This window comes from Equus przewalskii, chromosome 20 (genome assembly GCF_037783145.1).
Source record: "Equus przewalskii isolate Varuska chromosome 20, EquPr2, whole genome shotgun sequence".
NCBI lineage: Eukaryota > Metazoa > Chordata > Mammalia > Perissodactyla > Equidae > Equus > Equus przewalskii.
In genome coordinates this window covers 57,555,649-57,579,793 of record NC_091850.1, presented here as the reverse complement: position 1 = coordinate 57,579,793, position 24,145 = coordinate 57,555,649, and the positions used below count along the sequence as shown (strand labels likewise).

Genomic DNA, 24,145 nt, shown 5'->3' with positions numbered 1-24,145 from the left:
GAGTGTGGGTTTCACGCCAACCTCCTCATTCCTGCCCACGGGGCTGAGAAAGCCGCTATTGACAGAAAGTGGGGCAGAGGAGGCGTGGTGTGGGCTCCCCTCCCATCCTCAGGGCCCTGCTTGGAGGGACCGCAGGAAAGACTCGTGTCCCACGGTGGGTGCCTGCTGTTGCCCACACGTCCTGATTTTTGTTAATAAAATTTGGCCAGAGGTAAAGGCCACAGCGGTGAACTAAAAAGCCACCCTGACCTTCTGGGGTGGAGGTGCCTGGGTGACGGGCCCCCACGCCCCCCACCCCACATAGTCCCCCCGAGGCTGCAGCATCTGGAGTACCACTGGGGGCTGGTCTCGGGCCCACAGGAGAAGCCGAGCTCCCAGACCAAATGAAGGGCCTTTGTGACCACTACCCACCTCAGTTCCTCCACCAGGCCTTGCCTCCTGGTTGATACCCCCAGCCCACCGCCTCTCACCCACTGGAGCCACCAGCCCACATTCTGTCACCCTGAGGCCAGCGCCCCATGGATTTTCGGAATGAGACGACACGACTTGGGCCCTGAAAAGCCCCCTAGCCTGGCTGATGGTGGGGGAGGGGACTGTGCAGTCTTTCACACCATGGCTGCCCGGTGCTCCCCTCACCCCACTCCGACCTCATCCTAAGTGTCCTGCGTCCTGTCCTAGACACATCACTGTCCCCGGGGTGCAGAGACCCAAATGCAGGATTGGGTGGCTGGGCTCCTTCAGTCATCAGGGTGACTGCAGGGAAGGCGTCCCCAGGGGGGCTTTGCCAATGCCTTTGATGTTCCTGCACTTTCTGTCCCCACTGGGATGTGAGGGACTGAGCTGGGTCAGCCACTAGCTCACATCTGAGCAGGGAGGGTGGGGAAAGGGTCTCAGAGCCCAGTCTGTGCACCACCTGCTCAGGGACCTGGCTGTCCAGCAGTCTGTCATCTCAGAGTGCCATTCCCTGGGAGATGGGGTAGCCCCCTCAGTAAACCACTGCAGACCCTCTCGGTGGGTAGAGGGATCCTGATGTCTAGGCCCACCCTGCCGGCAGGCACTCCAGTGGCCCCATGGCTCCGTCCTGGGCTTGCATCTGCACTCATGCTTAAGGATGTTGCACTTGAATTAAAATGTGAGTGTTGACGAGCAGCCTCAGCCATGTTCCTGCAGCCTGTGGGCCTGGATGGAGCACTGCTGCTGCTTCCTCGCCCGTTCATCAGCTGGCCTTCTCCTTTGTCAGTCCAGTCCTTTTGCTTTCACGTTTGGTGTGTTACCTGCCCCCTGGGAGGAAGAAGCAGGTCATTTCCATTTCTGGTGCATGTTTGAGAACCAAGCAGCCAGGTGTCTTTTCTGACCCTCCACGGCAGGTGCACCAGTGCATCTGTGGCCCCTAGCCTCTGTCTTCTAATCTCAGGCACTTCGAGGTCTGGAGAGTTACAGGGAGGGTCCGTGCGCTGAGACTGGCTGTCTCCCGTGGGCCTGGTGCCAGGAGGAACATGCTTAGTCACAGGGGAATGAAGATGATGAGAAACAAGGATCTTGACTTTAAAAATCACCCCCATTTCAGGGCCGGCCTGGGGGCACAGTGGTTAAGCTCGTACATTCCGCTTCTTGGCAGCCCAGGGTTCGGATCCCGGGTGCAGACATGGCACCGCTTGGCAAAAAGCCATGCTGTGGTAGGCATCCCATGTATAAAAGTAGAGGAAGATGGGCATGGATGTTAGCTCAGGGCCAGTCTTCCTCAGCAAAAAGAGGAGGATTGGCAATAGTTAGCTCAGGGCTAATCTTCCTCAAAAAAAAAAAAATCACCCCATTTCAATAAAATTTTACCTGAAGTTAGTTAGGAAAATAAATCCTTTGTTGAAGAGTGAAGTTTTAAAATGTTTTCCCAGATATATAAATTTTGTTGTTAAAGGCAGTCCTGCGGTTGCCCAAATGACAACACATTGAATTCACAGTTCAGCAAAATGGTGATTAAATGCTTTTACACCAGAACTGGATCAGCCATTCCACTAACCAATGTTTAACACATAATCACATTCTAAGACACATAAGATTTATGATCAAGTACGAGGCAAAGGTCCTTCGTCTGAAGTCAGCCCATCTCTGTGTGTGTGCGTTTGGTTGAAATGGGAATCCTGAGTTATATAAGGAGAAGAAATAAGTCCTTTACTGACAGCAAGGTCGTCAACATCTGTCATTGTGTCCTCTTGTCCCTCTTATTTGGGATGTCTTGTTGGTATGCCAGGTTTTGGTGAACGGGTGAGTTATATTGTACAGAGAGCAGGCCAGGCTGAAGTGCTCACACAACATTCTCTCTGACCCTGTGTCCACTCCCTCTCTTCCTCTGCACCCAAAGACCTAGAAACTATTTCAAGAGTTTGCCCACACATGTTTCTCTTGGCTCACTGCTTATGTATGCATGCACACATACTTTCAGAAGCCCTTGCACACACACTGGCCCTCAACACACCCAGCCCTCGAGCACAAACCTGCCCCTCGCACACACCAGGCCTTCACACACATACCCAGCCCTTACACACACACTGTCCTTCACACAGACAGCTGGCCCTTACACAGTGGCCACACACACAGACACCTGGCCCTCATATGCACACTGGCCCTTAGAGACTCACTGGCCCTCACGTACACACCCAACCCTTGTACAAACCTGTTCAGCCCAGCAAACATCAGGGAAGGAAATGCTAAACAGAGTAAATGTTCCAGACGATTGAACTTTACTCTTTAAGACACCAAAACAGTGTTCTTTTTTAAGCGTTTCTTATGGAAATATTTCTAAAATGTACTGTACACTTTCCTGTTTTCTTAAGCTGAGTTTAATGTATTCAAGGTAATTTGATTTTGCTGGAATGTAATGGTTTCTGCTCTCAGGCTTCCTCACATCTGCTTCTCCCTCTTATGATTTGTGTGTCCTGGACACGCTCAGTCAGTAGAGTTGAGTCGGCCTGTGCAGAGCACACGCTGCAGCACTCCAGCCTGGATGGCCCTCAGGCCACGGGTTTGTTGATATCTGTTCTGAGGTGCAGACTCTCAACGTCCACCTCCAGTCGTGTAACCTGGCTCATTCATCAGAGCCCCTCCCCAAGAGCAAGAACAAGCACCACCCACAGATGATTGGGGAGCTCCCCTGGCAGCAGCTCTGGGGACGGCCTCATGTCTCTGTCTCTCCCTTGTCATGAAGTGCCCAGAGCGCAGGTGACAGCCAGGAAGGGGCTGCATGGGGGCCCCGCATGTGGTCACGCAGGGGTGCGTTGGAATCTGAGAGGCTGTAGCAGTTGTTTCACTTGGCTTACCCAAGGCTTCCTCAACTTACCTGACCTGGGAAGTGGCCTCCCGGCCGGCAGACAACTTCTCTTGGGCAGCTCTTCCCTAGACCAGGCTCTGAGTGGAGAGGGCTGCACAGGGAGTGGGAGTTGGTGGAAAGGTGCCCCCCAAGCTGAGTGTGGGGGCCAGATCCAGTCATGATGGAATCGAAGGGCAGAGAAGGGACCAGGGAGGCCGTGGCTGCCCTGTGAGTGACCAGAGCTGTCTCTAGGACCTCAGTGAGCATCAGCCCCTCTCCTCCTCATGTTGGGCAGTTTTCAGAAGATGAACCAGTGAAGCAGAGGCCAGGAGACTCGACGGGAGCTTGCTGACCACAGCTGGACAAGGGAAGTCCTGCCTTGTGGGTCTGCAGGAGGAATGGGCCTGGATTTGGGCATCGGAGCAGCTGGAGGCCATCTCTTCCTGGGAAATCCAAAATAGGTCGTGAAAGACGTGTCCCCTAGGATTGCATTCCACTTCCTTCCTGCCAGGCTCACAGTTAAGCGTTTGCTTCAAATCTCTATAAGGATGTCACAGCGTGTCTGGCCCCTGGAGGGTGAGTCATGCCCCTGGCTCAAGACCAGCTCCATTCATTCTCATGTACTGGATGTTTGCTTCTGACTCGGGTGTGGTTTGAGTTTTTGGAAATCAAACCACATTGGCATTTTCTGGACAAAATCAGTATTTAGATAATTCCCATCAAGAAGTGAGTGGCCCTGCCTGGCAGGAAAGAGCCAGGTATGTGGAGCGAGGAGAGCAGACAGACATAGGAGGCCCCTGTGGGGCATGGGAGCTCCAGGTGTCTGACCTGCTGCCTCACCACACGACACGGAGATGGGAGCCAAGCTGGCTCAGGTCTTCCTCGAGTCACTGGTTTCCAGACACTGAAGTGACACTGCAGCACACACCTCCCCAGCACTGCGCAGCCTGGCCCTCAGACAGGACACATGGCCTCTCTCCAGGTCCTTATGCACTTCAGGCCCAGAGGATTGGCTTTTGTATTTCAATTTCCTTAGGAAACTATCTGTATGATTAGCTGTTCAGAGTCGTCTCAGATGTAACCATTGTCCATTTAAAAATCCATGTCCCAATTTTTACCTCTTTGGCTTTTAACTGTTATTTGTAGCCTTGTGTTTCTTTTCCAAACAAATGAACCTTATGGTATTTGCCCAGGATATGTTACATCTAAAAATAGCATTAAACATTTTTTAAACTAAAAGCATTCCATCTTTTCATAAAAGTATATTGCACCAAAAATGTAAAAGGGAAATCAGGTATCAATGATACTATTTGAAGAATAACTGAATTGGCACAATTCTGTGATTTTGATGAAGGATGCCCTATTAGTTTCTATTTAAATTTTTAAAAAATAATCCATACAATTAAAATGTATTTGCTGTGGATGATCTCCTTTTCCAAGTGTAAAATGGCGCATGGACCAGCTCTGTCCTCCCGCAGGGCCCCCCCCATTCCCTGTACAGAACTGGGAGTGCCAGGGTGAGGGTTAGGGAAGGGGAAGGCCTCCTGAGAAACTCCCCACGCTCCATGGAAGACCCTAAAATGCAGCATTTAAGGTGCACGTTTCAGAATTTGATGAATGGAACTTATGCCAAATCTAAACTCAGTTGTCCCTCATGTGACATAAGTGACAACCCTCACTTACCAGGTGTTATTTAGGGTCCCCTCGTAGGCACAGGCGTCAGGTCTGCCTAATGCAGGAACGAGCTCTCCCTCAGTCTGCTTCTCTGTGTGATGACGCAAAGGACCAGCACATCATCCCCAACAGGAACTCCTCGCTATGCTGAGGGTTTGCCTGCACCTTCCCTATTTTACTAAGATGACTCACATACCTGGACATAAGACAGGGGGCTTCAAAGTGGACCCTTGAGTGCCAGCCAGTGAAAGTGTCCTGTGTGCCTGATGAATTGACATCTTAAATTTCCAGATCTTCTCTTCCATTTCAGGATCTGGAATCCCATGACACTTATATCCAGAACACACTCTCTGCGCTCTACCCACCTTTTGAGGCCACAGCAGCCACAGTACTCTGGCAGCTGTTCAGCATGGCTGAGAGGCTCCACGGAGGGGACGGGCTGCACTGCCTCACTGATTTCCTCATCCCCGCCGAGAGGGCCCTGCAGCACCTGCAGCAGGAAGCTTGTGTGAGTACCTCCTTTCAGGAGATAGAACCTGTGTAGGGACCTCACTCAGAGCCTGTGTGAGATACTGCCCTCAGGGAACAGAGCCCATGTGAGACCCTCCCCTCAGGGGACACAGCCTGTGTGAGACCCTCCCCTCAGGGAGAGAGAGGGAAAATGTTACCTGGTACCTTGAACTGAGTAAGTATAATTTTAGATTTGACAAATACGCCAGTGAAATAGGCAAAGGAGTGCATGCCTCTGAATTTGAAATTAAACTAGTAATTAAAACAAATATAAAACCAGTGAGCATTGGGTAATTTTTTTGAAAGAAAGCTGTGAGGCTATGATAAAATAAAAATAAATTATAACCTCTGCCATTATTTTATAGAGTTTAGACACATAATGGATATATCTTGCCACTTCTTTCCATTTTGTTGGTCCATATAGGCACTGGCTCAGCTCCTTCCCTCTGGCTTCTGGCTCCTGCTTTCCCTCATGCCAAATGATTGCTGAAATAAGGCCTTTTGTCCCAGAAATGGGGCTTCTCGGGACTGCCAGGGAGTGTAGAAGTTGTTCTGTCTGCAGACATCCACCTGGTTCCCTCCACTGAGTTTGAATGAAGGAATTAGGTCACCCTCCTGAGTAATCATCTCAAAGCCAACTTACCGGATCAGTTCCTACACATACAAATAAACCCTGCTTAATGAATTTCTTGTGTTTAGTTTTGGGATATTTTTATTATACGTTATTTTTGAAGCAAAGTTAAAACTAATTATAGTCAAGTTGTGGGTATATTGCAGTGAGCCACTGGAAAGATTCATGGCTAATTCTTAAGAAGGAGCACCTTACTAATCAGCACCTTCTATCACTCCACTGATATTGAATTAGGGCTTAAAAAAAACTACCACTGGGATACTTTGAATTATTAAATTCTTTGAAGGTCTTTTAGCTAGAATGATCGTGGTAGAAATGACCGAAGATGTCCCAGATTTTATTCTTTGTATGAAGTAGTCTACCCAGAGGACATTTTCCTTTGTGATTACGTGTCTTTTGTACATTTAAAGAACGCTGATTGACATAGGAAAGAAGCAAAGAAAGGTCCTCATCAGGAGAGAGAAACAGCAGCACAGGGAACCAATCTGCTCTAAGTCGGATCTCAAAATACCCGTTTCCTTTCAAAGTGTTTCTTGGAAAGCTATTCTGATCTAATATTTTGCCTTCTTTCTTCTGTTAAGTTTCTTTTTCCTTCCATTTTAACCATGAGTCATCCCCCTTCCCACTACAAAATTGCTTATCTTCTGAGAAAGCCAAATGAATAATATTACTCTTTAATATGGATACATATTTATGAGTATTTAATTTGATAAGCACAAAGAGAAATTTAGGGACAGTCTTACTATTTGCATATTTATATTTCTTTTTACTTTTTAATAAAATAAAACTTGATCATGTATGACATAGGAGAAAATGAACTTATCTTGAGAGCTATGAATATAAACATATTTTAGTTAATATAAATTTAATGAAGTTTTTATTCATTTAATCACTATTGTAGAAGTATATGGTTTGGAGATCATTATTAATCATATTAATTTTAAGATAAATTGTCATGTTAAGTTAAAATTTCAACCACCACCGTTCACCCATCCCTCCACAGATACAAGAAGAGCTTAAAATCACTCATTGGCTTATTTGTAACTTTGTTTCATCACAGTTTGTGTCTGAAAATGTCTGGAGAAGTTTAAAGAAAGTAATCACCAAAGATATAAAAATAAAATGTTTCTACAAAGCAGGGAAAGCAGGGGGAAGGGGATGAAATAAAGAGTGAAATCAAATGGAATCAGAAAGAGGGGAGTAAAGGGAACACAGACACGAAAAAGAAAAAGCACGACATATAGAATAACAGTTACTAAAAATGGTAGACCAGCCAAATTCTAACCAAAGGATAACTGGTGTAGCAATGTTCGTAACATACTAAATACAGTAAAGAACAAAATGCATTGTTAGAGCTAAAGAGGATCATTCAATAAGAAAACCAGTAATAACCAGGAACACATAACAATCTGTAGCACCTAACAACAACAGAGCCTGAAAATGTTTAAAACATAGAGTAATTCATAACTAGAGTGGGAGATTTTACCTCTCTCCAAAGCAAACAGGATAAGCAGACCACTTCTTACTTAGGATATACGTCTGAACACGTGATATCTCTCCTCCACTAAAGGACGTGCATAGAGTCCTTTTAGAATACAACAATTTTAGAATACACATCTTTCTCAAGCACACATGGCGCACTGTCCAAAATTTGATAAAATTCTGGTCAAATTTTACAATTAGAGGATATACATTTATCTCAAAAATGTATACAATCAGAGAATGTTAGAGAACATACATTCTTCTTAAGTGTATGTGTATGTGCACAGAGTTTATTGACACCCCACCTTCCAAGGAAACTGGGCCTGGGCCCCACACAAAGAGATGTGTCTGGGCTCGGGGCCAAAATTGGCCACTTTGGCCTTGACTCTAAGGCACAAGTTACAAAAAATATGTCCTGCATCATGTTCCTTGTCTGGGCTGGCCACCCCGATGGGCACATGACAGGACTTTAGAAACATCCCATCTGTGGGAACAAAAAAGATAAAAACACCACATCCGTGGGAACAAGAAGAAATAACTCAAAGTATCCAAATGTCTGAAACCCTGAGTCAGAACCCAGAGAAACCTTAGGATAAAAGGGAGTCACAGGCATAGAATAATTGGAAGTCTTGCTGAGGAAAGGACGCTTTGCCTCAAACCCGGACAATCAGCACTCCCACCCGCCGTACAAACTATTGGGACTTCCCCAGCTGACGGTGGTGTGGATGTTGTAAGTACTGATTTGTTGTTCCCCTTTATCCCTGCTCCTTGTTCTGTTTCCCTTTATCAATAAACTTTGATTGCTTAAACAACCAAGTAGCCTTGGCAGTACTTGTCATTCCTTGCCCATTGCAGCTGTGGGCAACAGTACATTTATCAAAATTGACAAAAATTGACCATTAGCCATAAAGTGTAAACAAATACCAAAGAATTGATATCTAAAGACTGCAATGCAATAAAACTAGAAATCAATTTTTAAAAACCTTGTATTTTGAAAATTGCAAATGTACATCTAAATAGAGAAGGGGTCATGCAGAGAACCATAAAGGAAATTGGCAAAACATTTAGAGCTGATGAACGGGTGAGTCCTATTTCCAGTTAGGATGGAGAAGGGTATAAAAGACCTCTACATTTGCCAAAACAACAAGAAATTCCTAGATAAACCAAAACAATTACACTTTCCTTTAAAGCCATCCAAGAGCTGTGGATACAGAAAGATCTAAAGAACTAAACTATGATGAAACAATGCCTTCCTGAGGGAGCAAAGAACAGAAGACACTTTCATACCTGGGGCCAGTCACTGACGTTGTGGAGAGGATGGATGGAGGAGCAAGCTGCCAGAGAAGGACCATCTATGCTCAGATAAGGAGAAATTGAATTCAAGAAACTTCAGGGCTGACTTATCAGATTAGAATGTGAAAGAGCCTTGAATGTGAAGATAATCTTCTCTACTAATCCTAAGCAATTGTCTTATGGGGAATTCTGCTGAGTAAGTGGAGACTGGGAGGTGGAGACAGAAAGCAAAAGATCTCAAAATCTTATAGTCACACAGTTTCAAAGTGTCATGAGCTCCAACTCTCATGGTCTCGTGGTCTCACAGTCATAAAACTTTAGTCTCATAGTTTCAACATCTCTCAGTTTCAAAGTCCGGCAGTGATTGGTACCAGGCTCCCCTGGATGGAGAGTTGTGAACTCACCATCAAAGCATTTAAAACCAGAGGTAAACTGAAATTAACCAAAACTGAACCAAACCCCACCCAATTCAAATTTTATAAGATATCTCAAGTGGCCAAGATAGTCAGGGGCTGAGCTGGAAAGTGGTGAGATATCTCCCTGGACTCTTGGAGCTTGAATTCTAAGGCTCTGATAGAGCTTAAGTCACAACTCACCCCAACCAGCTCTATTTCTAAATGCATTAAACTGATAAACAACTCATCCTAGCTGCCTAACAGAGGAAAGAGCATTTCCTCCTTAAAAGAAAAAAAAAGAATTATCCACTTGAGACAAAACTCTGGCATGAAATTTAAAAATTGTGAGATGTGCAAAGGGACTAGATTATCAACCATAAACATGAGAAAAATTTGTCCATAGAAATAGACTCATAGACTACCCAGGTTTGGAGTTATCAGGCAAAGACTTTAAAAACTATGATAAACATATGGATGAAATAGACGAAGAGATAGAGAATGTCAGAAAAGATTTGAAAACTATAAAAAAAGAACAAAATGGAAATCTTTGGGATTAATGTAGTTTGGACACAACAAAAGAAAGGATACATGAATTTGAAGACATGCCAAAAGAAATCAAGAAAACGGAAGCACAGAGAGAAAAGAGAGTAGGGGGAAAATAAGCAAAGCCTCCAAACCTGTGGGAGTGTTGAGCAGTTAAACATATGCCTAATTGGATTTCCAGAAGAAGAGGAGTGAGAAAATAGGGCAGAAGACATATTTGAAGAAATACTATTGGAAAATTTTCTAATTTGTTAAAAACAGCAACCCATAGACCCAGGAAGCTCATCAAACTCAGAACAGAATAAATGAAAACAAAATAACAGACACATTGTAATTAAAATGCTGAAAACCAGTCATAAAGAGAAAATCTTAAAAGCTAACAGAGAAAAAAGGCACTTTACACACAGAGGCAGCAGTAAGAATGACGGGTGACCCTTCTTCAGAAGCATTGGACTTCAGGAGACGATGGAAAAACATCTCTAAAATATTTTTAAAAATCAAATGAAAATTCTATATCCAGCAAAAATATCTTTCAAACATAAAGATGAAATAATGGCATTTTCAGGTAAGCACAAGAATAGGCTAGCAGAGGTGTGACACAAGAAATGCTAAAAGGAGGTCTTTGGGCTGAGGGAGATGGCACCAGGTAGACGCTCAGACCTGCAGTTAGGGGTGAAGAGCATGAGGAAGGCTGAGTGTGGAGTCAGCACGAATTTATTTTAAAAAATATCGACTGATTAAAACAACATATTGTGGGGTTTATAAGGAATGTAGAAATCAAATATATGACCACAAAGTGTAGGAGGAAGTAAGTTGACTTATACCGCTGTAAGAGTCTTACATCGTTTTAAATAATAAAATATTACTTGAAGGCACACCACGGTGAGTTAAAGATGCATGTTGTCATCTTGAGAGCAACCACTAGAAATAACTGAAAGTTCGAAGAGGAGGTCAATGGAATCCAAAAATTAGGAGAGGAGATAAAAGGAAGAATAAAGGAACAAGAAAGAAATAAGAGGACAAATAGAAATTACAGGCCAAGGTGATAGATTTAGTCTGTGTCAATAATTATATTAAATGTGGTTGAATGAACTAAGCATTCCAAGTAAAAGGAGAGATTATCAGACTGGAAAAAAGGAAGACCAGCTCGTTACTGGTTATAAGAAATGTTCTTTATGTATAAAGACACACAAAGGGTGAAAGTAAAAGAACGGAAAAAGACACACCACTTAGCAGAAGAAAGTTATGTGATGATCTCAATATCAGACAAGTTAGATTTCAGACAGTATCTCCAGAGACAAACAGGGACAGGACGTTTCCTCATGATGAAAGGCCAGGTTATCAGCAAAGTACCTAATAATTGAACTTCAAAATACAAAAAGCCAGATGACAACACTAAATGGAGGTTTTCATGCTCCTCTCTCAGCAATTGATAGAACAATTAGTCAAAAAAAAAAAATCACTAAGGTGGGGCCAGCCCAGTGGCACAACAGTTAAGTTCTCACACTCTGCTTCAGCAGCCAGGAGTTTGCTGGTTCGGATCCCAAGTGCAGACCTACGCACTGCTTATCAAACCATGCTGTGGAGGCGTCCCACATATAAAATAGAGGAAGATGGGCACAGATGTTAGCTCAGGGACAATCTTCCTCAGCAAAAAGAGGAGGATTGGCAGTAGATGTTAGCTCAGGGCTAATCTTGCTCAAAAAAAAAAAAACCAGTAAGGACGTAAAAGGTCTGAGCAACACTATTAACAAACTGGCATTTGATATTTATAGAACATTACATCCAACAAATACAGAATACACACTCTTTTCCAGTGTTCATGAAACACTTTTCAAGATAGACTACATGCTATAGGTCATCAAAAAATAAAGTTTCAATTTCAAAGGACAGAAGTCATACAGAGTATTTTTTCTAACTAAAGGATATTAAATCAGAATTAAATAACAAAAAAAGATAACTAGAAACTCCTAAAATATTTGGAAATTAAGTAGCATTTCTAAGTAACCCATGGTTAAAAAAATCACAAGGAAAATTATTGGAACTGAATCATAACGAAAACACAACATGTAGAATTTTTTACATACAGCTAAAGCAATGCTTAGAGTGTAATAAATAGTTTTAGAGTGGGGGAAGTCTAATATTAATTATCTAAATTTCCAACTCAAGAAGATAGGAAAAGAAGAGCTAATTAAATCCAATTTCATTGAAACCTAAACTGATTAAACATGAGTGCAAGATAAAGAGGATAGCTTTTTCTGGGAAAATAAAGTTGAATTTCTGAAAGGACTCACTCAAAGTCACACAAAAAAGTATTGTCCTTTTAGGTATGAGTACCATAACTGAAAAAACTGGGATATTTGGGGGGGAAATCCAGACGAATCCTTAGATTCATAGTCCTTCCCTAATGTCTTAAATTCTTATCTTAAATTCCTTCCCGAATGCCTTAAGTTCTTGCTCCAGAGCACAGGTACTGGAAGGCGGAGCGGTCTGGGTTTGGTCAACCCAAGGAAGGCAGGAGAACCCTCCCAATCAGCAGAAAAAAGCTCGGCCTCCTGTGCCCATTAGAGTCCCATCCAAGAGACAGAAAACACACAGAAATGTGGTCAGGGAGCTTAACGTAGAGAGCTAGTAACCAGAAACACAGGATTAACTATAGAGGGACAGCTACAGAGAATCCCTGGGGTGGAGGAGGAGCTCCCAGGGAACAAACCTCAACCCTCCCCCGCTCCCCGGACCAGGATAGTGGTGTGTGGATGTGTATTTACATATTTAAAGCACAAATAAAACGTTTGGAGTATGTATGACCATTGTTTTAGTGCTGCCCTGCTTTACCAAACCAACTACCAGTCCTGATCACTCGGGGCTGGAGGAAGCTTAGAATGGTGCAGTGGCACTGAAGATCACTGGGCGCATTTCCAGAATGTGACGAGCAGTCACTCAACACTCTGCAGGTCACTCAGGAAAATGTCTGTGAGGACGTCCCCCCCCAACCCCCAAAACCAGATTAAATCCAGGTGAGTTAGAGTTAAATGCAAACAGAGAGAGAGAGGCAGAGAGTGAGTAGAAACCTGCTCTCCAAGGGGAAAGGACTGACTTCTCCCTCAAGCCAAGAGTGACATCACCAAGAGAAGGAAACTGAGAGATTGATGGCAGAAACATCTAGAAAATGTGTGCTTTAAAAGCACCAGAAGCAAAAGTAAAAGCCAAATAAAAGCTATTTGTGCGGCTGGCCCGGTGGCGCAGCAGTTAAATTTGCATGTTCCGCTTCAGTTGCCCGAGGTTCACCAGTTCAGATCCCAGGTACAGACCTACGCTTGTCAAGCCATGCTGTGGCAGGCGTCCCACATATAAAGTAGAGGAAGATGGGCACGGATGTTAGCTCAGGACCAGTCTTCCTCAGCAAAAAAAGAGGAGGATTGGCAGCAGATGTTAGCTCAGAGCTAATCTTCCTCAAAAAATAAAATAAAAATGAAAAAAAAAAAGCTATTTCTTACGTCATGTCTGCGGAGAACTCATAGAAATAGGTAAAACACTGAGAGTCCAATAGAAAAGTTGGCAAAGCCCCGAAGAGAGAATTTGCAGAAGAGACGCTATAATTCAGGGGAGCTCCGGGACATCCGACCGCCTGGGGATCAGAGAAACACAAAGTAAGCGACAAGACACAGCTTTGCTTACTAATGAGCTGAAAAATGCAGAGCTCAACATTCAGAGCAGAGAGAATTCAGTGAGACAGACAAGCTGATGCTCCTCATGGTCGTGGAAGTTGGAATGACCTCTCTGGAGAGTGATTGTAATGTAGATGGAGACTCTTTAAATTGTCAAGAACAGTTTGAATCAGAAATTGTAGCCCACAGCAAGTGATCTAAAGTGCAGGTCCACATTTATGCCCAATAATACGTGTTGCAATATTACACTAGGAAAAGATGGAAATAAATATTAGAGGGATGGTTAAATTAATAATGTATAAATATGGACGTTATGCACAGATTAAAATTGTCTTTAAAGAAGTTTCAAAAAAGTACATGAGGAAATTATCATGATATAATATTAGGGCAAAAATAGGGTGTAAGTTTGTTTTATATCAGTTTTCTTAACATCCATTTTTTAAAGACTGACAAGAGGACATGCAGAAATGTTAATGTGCTTGTGCTGCTAGGCCCGTGAGTATGGATATGAGGTGTCCTGCTTTTCTACTTTTATAACTTTAGAAATATTCCATAATTAGTAAAATCAGAAAAGAAACCTTCAAAAGTCAGAGATAAAAGAAAAACTATGTTCTAGTCTATGTGGCTTTACCTTACGAGGTCCCTGGTGTAGAATGCTCAGCCCCAGCTGGAACACATGGAACTGACAAGGCCATAGGTGCCTGGAGTTGCATGAGGCAGCCAGACTCCATGCACAGAGCTAGGGCCAAGGGCGTGCTGAAGAAGATCTTGTGGCCTGACCACTGCACGGTCGCCATGGGGGAAGCTGGTCAGCCTGCAAATACGTTCAGGTGCCTGGTGCCTGGTGCCTGGTGTGGGTTGTTGAGTGGACACGTGAAGAGGGAACTCCTCCCTCAGTGTGCAGTCAGGCCCTAGGAAGGCCACCTGTCCCCTTGCCCAGGACCACCTGAGAGTGAAGAGTCTCCAGTGAACAATGGGATGTGGAGTCATCAAGGGCCCAGAGAAGTTCAGTCACAGTTTTCACGTTTAATCCACAACCAAGTTCCCCTCTGGCTTTTCCAAAGGACCAGAAGAGTTCTGTTTTGTTTTTAGTTTTCCAAATGGGAGAATGATGCTGAGCTTTTTGAAATACTGCAGTAACTGGTGTGATGCATCTCTTTTGATTGAAAGCCTGCTAGTGATCTTGAGAAATTCAGGTTCCTGGACACTTTGTGAGAGCCCGTTATAAAGAAAGACCCTGCGCTTATTGTTAGCAGCTGAACTGTGGCTTTTAAACAGTGAGGCCCACTGACCTCTTCTCAAATTAAAAACTTTGGTTCTGACACTTCTTCCTTAAAACACTGTAAACAACCTGAGCGCACCATTTGGAGAAGATGTTGAGACCAGAGAAAGAATTACTCTTTGCAACCTGGAGTTTTCTCAGAACTGGAACTATTTGGAACATGACTAGAAGATTTATAGCATCTGTCTAATTTGGCAGCAACCCCAGGGGAGCCAAAAGATTTACAATCAAAGCCATGGTGAGTTTGCCCAAGGAGAATCTCAGAACTGCGAACTGCGTTGGGGCTGGGAAGAATGATGTTCTTCTCTCTGTTTGTTTCCTTTTCAAACCCTCGATGTGCAGTTTGCACATAATTCGGTGGTTGGTGTTGTGTGCGTTATTACGACATCAAAGCCAAAGCCCCCACAAGTACAACCTGAAGAAGCTTCTCATTTCAGTTGATACAGAAAAAACATTTTGACAAAATTCAACACCCTTTCATGATAAAACCACTTAAACTAAGAGCAGAAGGAAACTACCTCAACAGAATAAAAGCCATATGTGAAAAACCCACAGCTAACTTCATACTCAATGGTGAAAGACTGAAAAGTTTCCTCACTTTCTCCGCTGCTATGCAACGTTGTCCTGGAAGTTCTTGCCAGACAAATTAGGCAAGAAAAAAAGAAATTAAAGTCATCCAATTCACAAAGGAAGAAGTAAAACTATCTCTGTTCACAGATGACATGATCCTGTATGTAAAAAACCATAAATATTTCACAAAAAATTGTTGGAACAGGGCCGGCCCTGTGGCCAAGTGGTTAAGTTTGCACACTCCACTTCAGCGGCCCAGAGTTTCACCAGTTCAGATCCTGGGTGCAGACCTAGCACCACTCATCAGGCCATGCTGAGGTGGCATCCCACATAGCAGAGCCAGAAGGACCTACAACCAGAACATACAACTATGTACTGGGGGGCTTTGGGGAGGACGGGGAAAAAAAGAATATTGGCAACAGATGTTAGCTCAGGGCCAATAGCTGCAGCTATTGACATGTCTGCATTCCCCAAACTGCCTGACACTCATGCTTTGTGAAGGCAGTGCCCGTGTTTGACTTGTGTGCCACCCATCCCGAAGTCTAAGCCTTTTCTAGAGTGAGTTCTTTTCAAAGAAGCACTTCAGAACTCACCCCATAGTCTACAGCTTGGTTGTAAACTTTGTTGACTTCTTCAAGTAAGTAGAAAGGACCCTGCTGCATTAGGTAGAGCTTGCAGCCCATGTTGCTGGTGTCCTGCTTGGGTACCAGCATCCCGTCACTGTACCCCCCGCCCTGCGATTCCAGAAGCAGTGCTTTCCTTGGGGGGCTGCCCATGGGCACTGGGGAAAGCCATAAATGCTGTGGGGCTTCGACCAAGTGCCAGTAGGGACAAGAGTGTGAAAGCCCAGCCCCTTGCCCAGGTGCGGCCAGCTCCTAGAGCCCCATGGGCCTGCTGCAGCTGCCTGTGGTCAGACTGTGCCTGGGGTTCCCCCTCCCTGCCCTGGTGCCCTCCTCTCCTAGCCTCCCACGAAGAGCTGTAAAAGTGGGTTTTAATGGACTTCACTTAACCAGAAAGAAACCCCTATTTTCGGTCCTAGTGATGGTTCGCTTTTCTGAGGTGCAGGGGGCCCAGTCTCTCACCCTCCCCGCAGTGTGGAGACAGGTTCCTGGCTCTGACAGGTCCATACGCTGCTGATCTCCCTCCCACCTCTCTTGTCCCAGGCCAGGTACACAGGCTATATCTTCTTCCACGAGGGCTGGCCGCTGTGCATCCACGAGAAGGTGGCGGTGCAGTTGGCGTCCCTGCATGGAGTCAGGCTCAGGCCTGGGGACTTCTACCTGCAGGTCACATCGGTGAGGAAGCAGTCAGCCAGACTCTTCTTAAAATGCCTCTCTTGGCTCGGACGAGGCTCAGAAGAAGTCTCTGTCCCTGAGGCCATGTACAGCTGCATCTTCACAGGAGAGTTCCTGGAATGGGTGAATGAGGAGCGGAACAGTATCCCCTTGCAACACTGCTTGCTGACCTCAGGCTCAGCGGTCTACCGCACCCTGTGGAGCAACGTCACAGACCCCATCTTTGTACCCGTGACCAGAACCATCTAGCCCAGCTGCTCCAGCTGTCCCGGGCCCCAGCAGCTACCGCCCAGTAGTGCCTGGGAGGACCTGTCCCCAGCACCAGCCACAGCCAACCCTTGTCTGCGAGGGAGCACCCCTTCCAGCGACACCCCAACCCTACCCTGCTGCAGCGGGCATCCTGGCAGTGACCAGCCCAGCCATCCTCCTTACCTGAAGAGAGCTGAGTGGGAAAGACCCAGGGCCGTGTCTGGGAGCTCTGACAGAGGCCTTGTAGGTGTCGGCCTCTTAGAGTGGAGCCCGGGGAAGCCCCCTGGGAGCCCCAAAGGACCAGGAGGGTGGCTGCACACCCTGGACAAGAAGGACAGCCCCCAGGCCGTCACCTTCCATGGGGACGCAGGCAGTCCAAGCTCCAGGAGGCAGCCACCCAGGGACCAGGCCAGCATGGAAGCCAGACGCTGGTTCAGGAAGTCCTACATGGAGGCCCTGCGGAACCCCATGCCCCTGGGCTCCAGCTCCGAGGAGTCCCTTTGGGATGAGGCCTGTAGCTCCCAGACCAAGGGGTCCGGGGCAGAGGCCAGTCCAACCCAGAAAGAAAGGAGGAGTCCGAGTCAAGAGAGCAGTCCAGGAGCCACGGGGAGGACCCTTCCCAGGAGGTCTCGGTCCTGGGACAGGTCCCTTAGAAGCTCCCAAAGTGACGACCGCCGGGCTTCTCACCACTCAGTGAGCGCCAGGCCCTGGGGTCTCTTAGGAGGACAAGCTGCAGGGACCAGAAACGCAGGCTCCAGCGGCCCCTCATGTGCCACAGCGGAGAGTCCCAGCTGCAACAAAGAGGAAGGTAAATGTCCCCTGCTCCTCCCCACACCCTCCCCTCTTCCCCATTCTCCCCTCCTCCTGCCCTCCCTCCCCTCCCCTCCCCACACCCTCCCCTCTTCCCCATTCTCCCCTCCTCCTCCCCTCCCTCCCCTCCCCACACCCTCCCCTCTTCCCCATTCTCCCCTCCTCCTCCCCTCCTTCCCCTCCCCACACCCTCCCCTCTTCCCCATTCTCCCCTCCTCCTCCCCTCCCTCCCCTCCCCTCCCTCCCCTCTTCCCCATTCTCCCCTCCTCCTCCCCTCCCTCCCCTCCCCTCCCTCCCCTCTTCCCCATTCTCCCCTCCTCCTCCCCTCCCTCCCCTCCCCTCCCTCCCCTCTTCCCCATTCTCCCCTCCTCCTCCCCTCCCTCCCCTCCCCACACCCTCCCCTCTTCCCCATTCTCCCCTCCTCCTCCCCTCCCTCCCCTCCCCACACCCTCCCCTCTTCCCCATTCTCCCCCCCTCCCCTCCCCACACCCTCCCCTCTTCCCCATTCTCCCCTCCTCCTCCCCTCCCTCCCCTCCCCTCCCCACACCCTCCCCTCTTCCCCATTCTCCCCTCCCCTTCTGCTCTCCTTGTACCTTCCCCTCCTCCCCTCCTTCCCCTCCCCTCCCCACACCCTCCCCTCTTCCCCATTCTCCCCTCCCCTTCTGGTCTCCTTGTACCTTCCCCTCCTCCTCCCCTCCCCTCCCCTCCCCACACCCTCCCCTTTTCCCCATTCTCCCCTCCTCCTCCCCTCCCTCCCCTCCCCACACCCTCCCCTCTTCCCCATTCTCCCCTCCTCCTCCCCTCCCTCCCCTCCCCTCCCCACACCCTCCCCTCCGTCTTCACCCTCCCTTTCCCTCCTCCCTTCTCCCACCCTACTGCCCTGTCACATTTGTCACATGTCATCTGGTCAGTTGATTCAGTAGAAGCCTGTCTTCATATGTTTATTGACTGTTGAAAATAATGCTCACATGTGTTCATTTCCTGTGGCTGCCACAACAAAGTACCACAGAAATGGCGGCTTAGAACAATGTAAATTTATTCTCTCACAGCTCTGAGGACAGACATCAGACATCAGGGTGCCCCAGGCTCTAGAGGAGGGTTCTTCCTGCCTCTTCCAGCCACCGGGGGCTCCAAGCATCCTTGGACTTGTGGCCACAACCACGCTCTTCTCCCTGTGTCTGTGCCTCAGACCTCCTCTCCTTTCTCTTGTGAAGGTACCTATTGCTGGATCAGGGTCCACCCTAAACTCCATTTATTCACATCTTCAAAGACCCTTTCCACATAAGGCCACATTCACAGCACCCGGGCATGGACACATCCTTTTGGAGCGTCAACTTTAAAATTATATAGCCAGTTATTTTACCAGCAAAGTGAGTTTATTCTGGAATATCAAAAGAATTGCAATTTGGGACATGCGCACTGTGGTGAACCACAGGAAAGTCCAAAAAATAGAGAAGGAACTGCTTTTACAGAGAAAAAGGGGGATTGGGAGGGGCTGTTCTAGAAGAAAGCCAGTTGGAGGAGAGTAAGAGTTAAGGTTGGTGATAGCTCCTCATTGGCTGAACTGTGGCACTTTCCATTGGGCTGGGATTGTTGCTAGGCAACAAGGAAATCTTCCTCCCTCCTGCTAACAGTAAAGCGGAGGAAACTTCCTTTTGGAGATGGAGGTACCTCTCTTCCTGTTAAGGGTCACGGATGAGCGGTATAGTGTGAGACTTGCTCTACAGGCCTTCCCAGCTCCAACTCTAGTTGAGGTTTCCTTTATTGCTTTGCACAGGGATAACCATTCAGCCCGCCACATTGCATTATACTCCTTTCACACAGGTAAATCAGGTGTAATGTTCATTTTTAAGTAGAACTAGGTCAGTGATTTTATGTTCCTTAGTTACACACACGCCTGGAAGACCCTTGGTTCACTACGGAACTGTCCCATGGCACTCCCTAGTATGGGGACTGTCTCTTTTCCATATAGCTCTAGAGGGAAAATGTGATATTTAAAGGAATCTTTGCAGGGCATAAAGAAGAATGACAACATATTAAGTCAAATATTTCAACTATTTCTCTTTTTTTGTTGAATGAAAATATGTTCTGTGAAGAACAAGAACAGTGACTGTGGAAAGAAGCAAAAAATGTGAAAGTGCCATGGGCCTTGGAGCAGGGTTAGCCCCAGCAGCTCAACCTGATAAAGTAAGGGATCACAAGCTCTCCTCTCTGTGGTCTCCTCACCTGCAAGACAGCAACACCCGGCCTGCCCACCTGGCCCAGCAAGCGGGCTCCAAGGGGGACCGCATCCCAGGCTTCTTGGAGACCCAGAGAGTTGCTCACAGCCCTGGGTGGGCCTGCCCACAGCACATTGTGAAGGACTCTCAACCAAAATTAGGTTGTCTGGTCCTACTTCAAATTCTGACAGAATTCACATGGCATGGAACACACACTTACTACAAAGAGTTTTATAATAAAATTATTTACTTAGGGCTAACACATTTTAAGGACATCTTCACTGCAGTTCAACTAAAATTAAAAGAAAGCAATAACTCCCTGGCCATTGTTTCCAGGTCCTAAACTTTACTTTATGTCCATCTCCTTTCCTGTTTGTATTGGGCAGAAAACACACACAATTCACATATACACACTGGATGACACAGTGAAAACTCTTGTCTGCAGCTAATCCATGGCTAGGAGACAGAGTGTGTCTTAACCTCAAGTGTCAACATAAAATACAATCAAGTAAATTTCTCTCTGTGGAGAAATGCTAGCTGCACAAATGCTGTCCATGGACATTCAGGCATAGTGTCCCTAGAAAGTGTTGCAGCACAGGGTCGACAACCAGACAAGATGTGACAATCGGAAAGGCGGCAGGTTTAGCTCAAACAAACCAGCACTGCCAACTGGAAGCCGGGCTCAAACCTTGGCTGCCTGTGTGTAAACTAGAGCATCTAGGAAGACCCAGGTCTCGTCATCAGAGATGCTGTGTTCTCAGGTAATCGTTTCTCTTGGGCCCCAATGGGCTTTGCCTTCTCAGTATCTGGAAATTATGTGTGAGACGACACTGAAAGCTGTCGGGGAGTTCTCCTCACCTGAAGCTGGGAGCACATCTTCCCTTCTTCTCCACCTGGTCTTCCTCTTCACTGACCATGCAGGGCCTGCCTGTACGGTGTCTAACATCACAAGAGGAAGGAAGACACTGTGAATAAGTGGTGGGCAGTGGTACCAAAGGTCTGGGCAGAGGAGCAAGAACAATTGATTACCCAACCAGTGATCAGTGGATCATTGATACAGGCCCTTGCCTTCAGTCGCTGCTGCCTGGCAACACACACTTGTCCCTGGAGTCAGCAGTTTCTGGGGTGGTCCTAGACCCTATGTGTTCATTAATGCAGGAAAATGCCTCAGCTGGAACCCCTTGAAGACACCTAAGTTGGAAAAGTAACATTTAGCACACTGACTTTTCTACAGTGACAGGTGCAGTTTGCTTCTTCTGTCCCAGCTTGCTCCTCCTCTGTTCTGGCTTTTCCTCCTCTGTTCTGGCTTTTCCTCCTCTGTTCTGGCTTGTTCCTCCTCTGTTCTGGCTTGTTCTTCCCCTGTTCCAGCTTTCTCCTCCTCTGTTCCATCTTGTTCCAGCTCCTGAGAGTTTGCTTTTTCTCTCCTTTGAACATAAAATTAACCTAATTTCCAAATTATAAATGTAACTTTTCAGAATTCATTTCAAGAGTATCATATTCAAATCATTCATCATTCATTCAACCAATAGTAACCAAGCAGCTGTGTCTTAATTAGCGACATGAGGATACTGCTTTTGTTCCTAGCCATTTTAATATTGTAGCCCCAGGACATCAGATCCCTCCTCTCACTGTCCCATGGTCTACAGGCTGAATTCAGAAAAAGCTCACATGAATGACCTACTCAATTAGGAAGATGTCTAATGAGAAAAGTCCCACATGAATGTGATGTCTGTTCCCCCGTCCACATAAGAAAGCTTGGGGTTCATTGCAGAACTGGAACATTTGGGAGCCTAAAGATTTTACCAATAGCTGGTGATATATTCTAGAAAATACATGAATGTTCATGAAAAAAATTTACTCTTAAGGATACTATACAATTGCAGCCCATCAAGTGGTGAAGAGATAGACAGAATATGATCCACCTTACAAAGGAATAATACCCAGCCATGGAAAGGAATAAAACTCTGACACAGGCAATGTCATGGACGAACCTCAAAAGCAATTATACTGAGTGAAAGAAGCCAAACAAGAGACCACATAGTGTGGCTCCATTTATATGAGTGGTCCACAACAGGTAAATTTACAGACACAAGGGAGATGGGTGGTTGCCTGGGGTCATGGTGGGAGCAGAGTCGCACTGTGAAGGTGTGAAGAGTCTTTTTGGAGGGATGAAGATGTTCTAAGACTGATGTGATGGCTGTACCACTTGGTAAAGTCACTAAAAACCCCTCAATTGTCCACTTGAAATGGGTGAATTTTATATGTCTCAACTTAAAAAGCAAATTTGCCCATTGTTTTACCCTCCAAAGGAGTTTATGTGGGAATAGCCAAAAGAATTGCAATTCCAATGTGCATGCTATGGGAAACACCAGGCAAATCTAGAGAACGGAGGAGGGAGCTCCTTTTACAGAGGAAAAGGGGGAGGGACGGGGCTATTCTAAAGGAAAGTCCACTGGGAGAAAGTAAGAGTTCAGGGTGGTGATGGCTTCTCATTGGCTGGGCTTCAGGTGTTTCTCACTGGCTGAGCTGTGGTGGTTCTCATTGTCTGGGCTGCGGTGGTTCTCATTGGCTGAGCTGTGGCATTTCTCATTGGCTGGGCTGCGGTGGTTCTTATTGGCTGAGCTGTGGGGTTCTCATTGGCTGAGCTGCAGTGGTTCTTATTGGCTAGGCTGCAGTGTTTCTCATTGCCTGAGCTGCTGCATTTCTCATTGGCTGAGCTGCAGTGGTTCTTATTGGCTGAGCCATGGTGGTTCTCATTGGCTGGGCTGCAGCATGTCTCATTGGCCGGGCTGCAGGTGTTTCTCACTGGCTGAGCTGTGGTGGTTCTCGTTGGCTGGGCTGCCACACTTCTCATTGGCTGAGCTGCAGTAGTTCTTATTGGCTGGGCTGCGGTGTTTCTCATTGGCTGGGCTGCCACATTTCTCATTGGCTGGGCTGCAGTGGTTCTTATTAGCTGAGCTGCCACACTTCTCATTGGCTGGGCTGCAGTGGTTCTTATTAGCTGAGCTGCGACATTTCTCATTGGCTGAGCTGCAGTGGTTCTCATTGGCTGGGCTGCCGGTTGGGAGAGAAATCTTCCTTCAGTAGTAAAGTAGATATCCTTCTTGTCTGAGATGCATGCACTGATGGGGCATGAGAGCTCCCCCTACAGGCCTTTCCAACTCCGGCTTAGTTAAGGCTTTTTTAATTAATTTCCGCATACATAAAATATACATCAATAAAGCTGTTTTTTTAATTTTAAAAATGCTGCGGACTTTTCTGGCCCAGCTAAAATGAGAAAGCCATTAACAGAGTTATAAGATGTCAGCACTAAAAGAAGTGAAGGAAGAGGCTTATAGCCAGGAAAGCAAAACCTGGGTTGGTTCATGGTGCCCCACTGGGTCTCAGTTTCCAGTGCCCACTGGCCAGCTCTGGCCAAGCTGGTCCCTCTCCCCACAGGGGCAGCGCTGGCCTTGGGTGGTTGCAAGGCTGGGAGGATGGGCCTGCTTGCTTTCTCTGTGATATGGCTCATCCCCTGTAAAGTGCAGTGTGGGCACAGCACCGCATAGCAAGCCCACAGCCCGGGGCCACTGCTATCTCCTTCAAGGTGATGCACGAGGGCGAGGCTCACCGTCTCTGGGCTGATGCACAAGGGCGAGGTCCCCCCTTCTCTGGGGTGACACACGAGGTCGAGTCCCCCCCTTCTCTGGAGTGCCTCCCGAGGTCAAGGCCCCTCCTTCTCTGGGGGGATGCATGAGGGCGAGGACCCCCCTTCTCTGGGGTGATGCATGAGGGTGATGTCCCCCTTCTCTGGGGTAATACACGAGGGCGGGGACCTCCCCTCCTCTGTGTGATGCACGAGGGCAAGGACCCTCACTCTCCTTAGGAGGATGCCTGCCCCTGGGGTGCCCTCACTCCCCGTGGATAGATTTTACAACACTTTGGGAAATCCATATTAGAAAATAAATTAAGATGACATTATTGAGTATACAAATGTTTCTTCCCAAGGTGTCTTAGGTAGTGAGCACTCTTGGTGAAACTAAAATATTCCATTTTTACATGTTTATTTATGCCCTGCTTCTCAGGAACATGCCTGTCCTGTATTGTGTGGCCCGCTTACATTTCCCACCAGAAATGGAACAAGTTCTCGTGGAACCCCACTATTTTCACACATGATTTTCTCCTTGCATTTGTGGCAGGCTGAGCAGCTGCCTTCAAACCAGAGGAATACTTCATCTTTG

At 46.8% G+C, this 24,145-nt stretch overlaps 1 protein-coding gene across 1 annotated transcript in view; it reads left to right on the top strand.

Moving 5' to 3' along the window:
* Positions 1 to 5,288: 5,288 nt before the first annotated feature.
* Positions 5,289 to 24,145, top strand: part of PLEKHG4B (pleckstrin homology and RhoGEF domain containing G4B) — a gene marked incomplete at its 5' end in the record, with an annotated part of 50,688 nt that continues 31,831 nt past the window's right edge. The window contains 2 exon segments of the mRNA XM_070587334.1: positions 5,289 to 5,486; positions 16,516 to 17,704. Of these exon segments, the coding sequence (XP_070443435.1) occupies positions 5,289 to 5,486; positions 16,516 to 17,704 (1,387 nt within the window).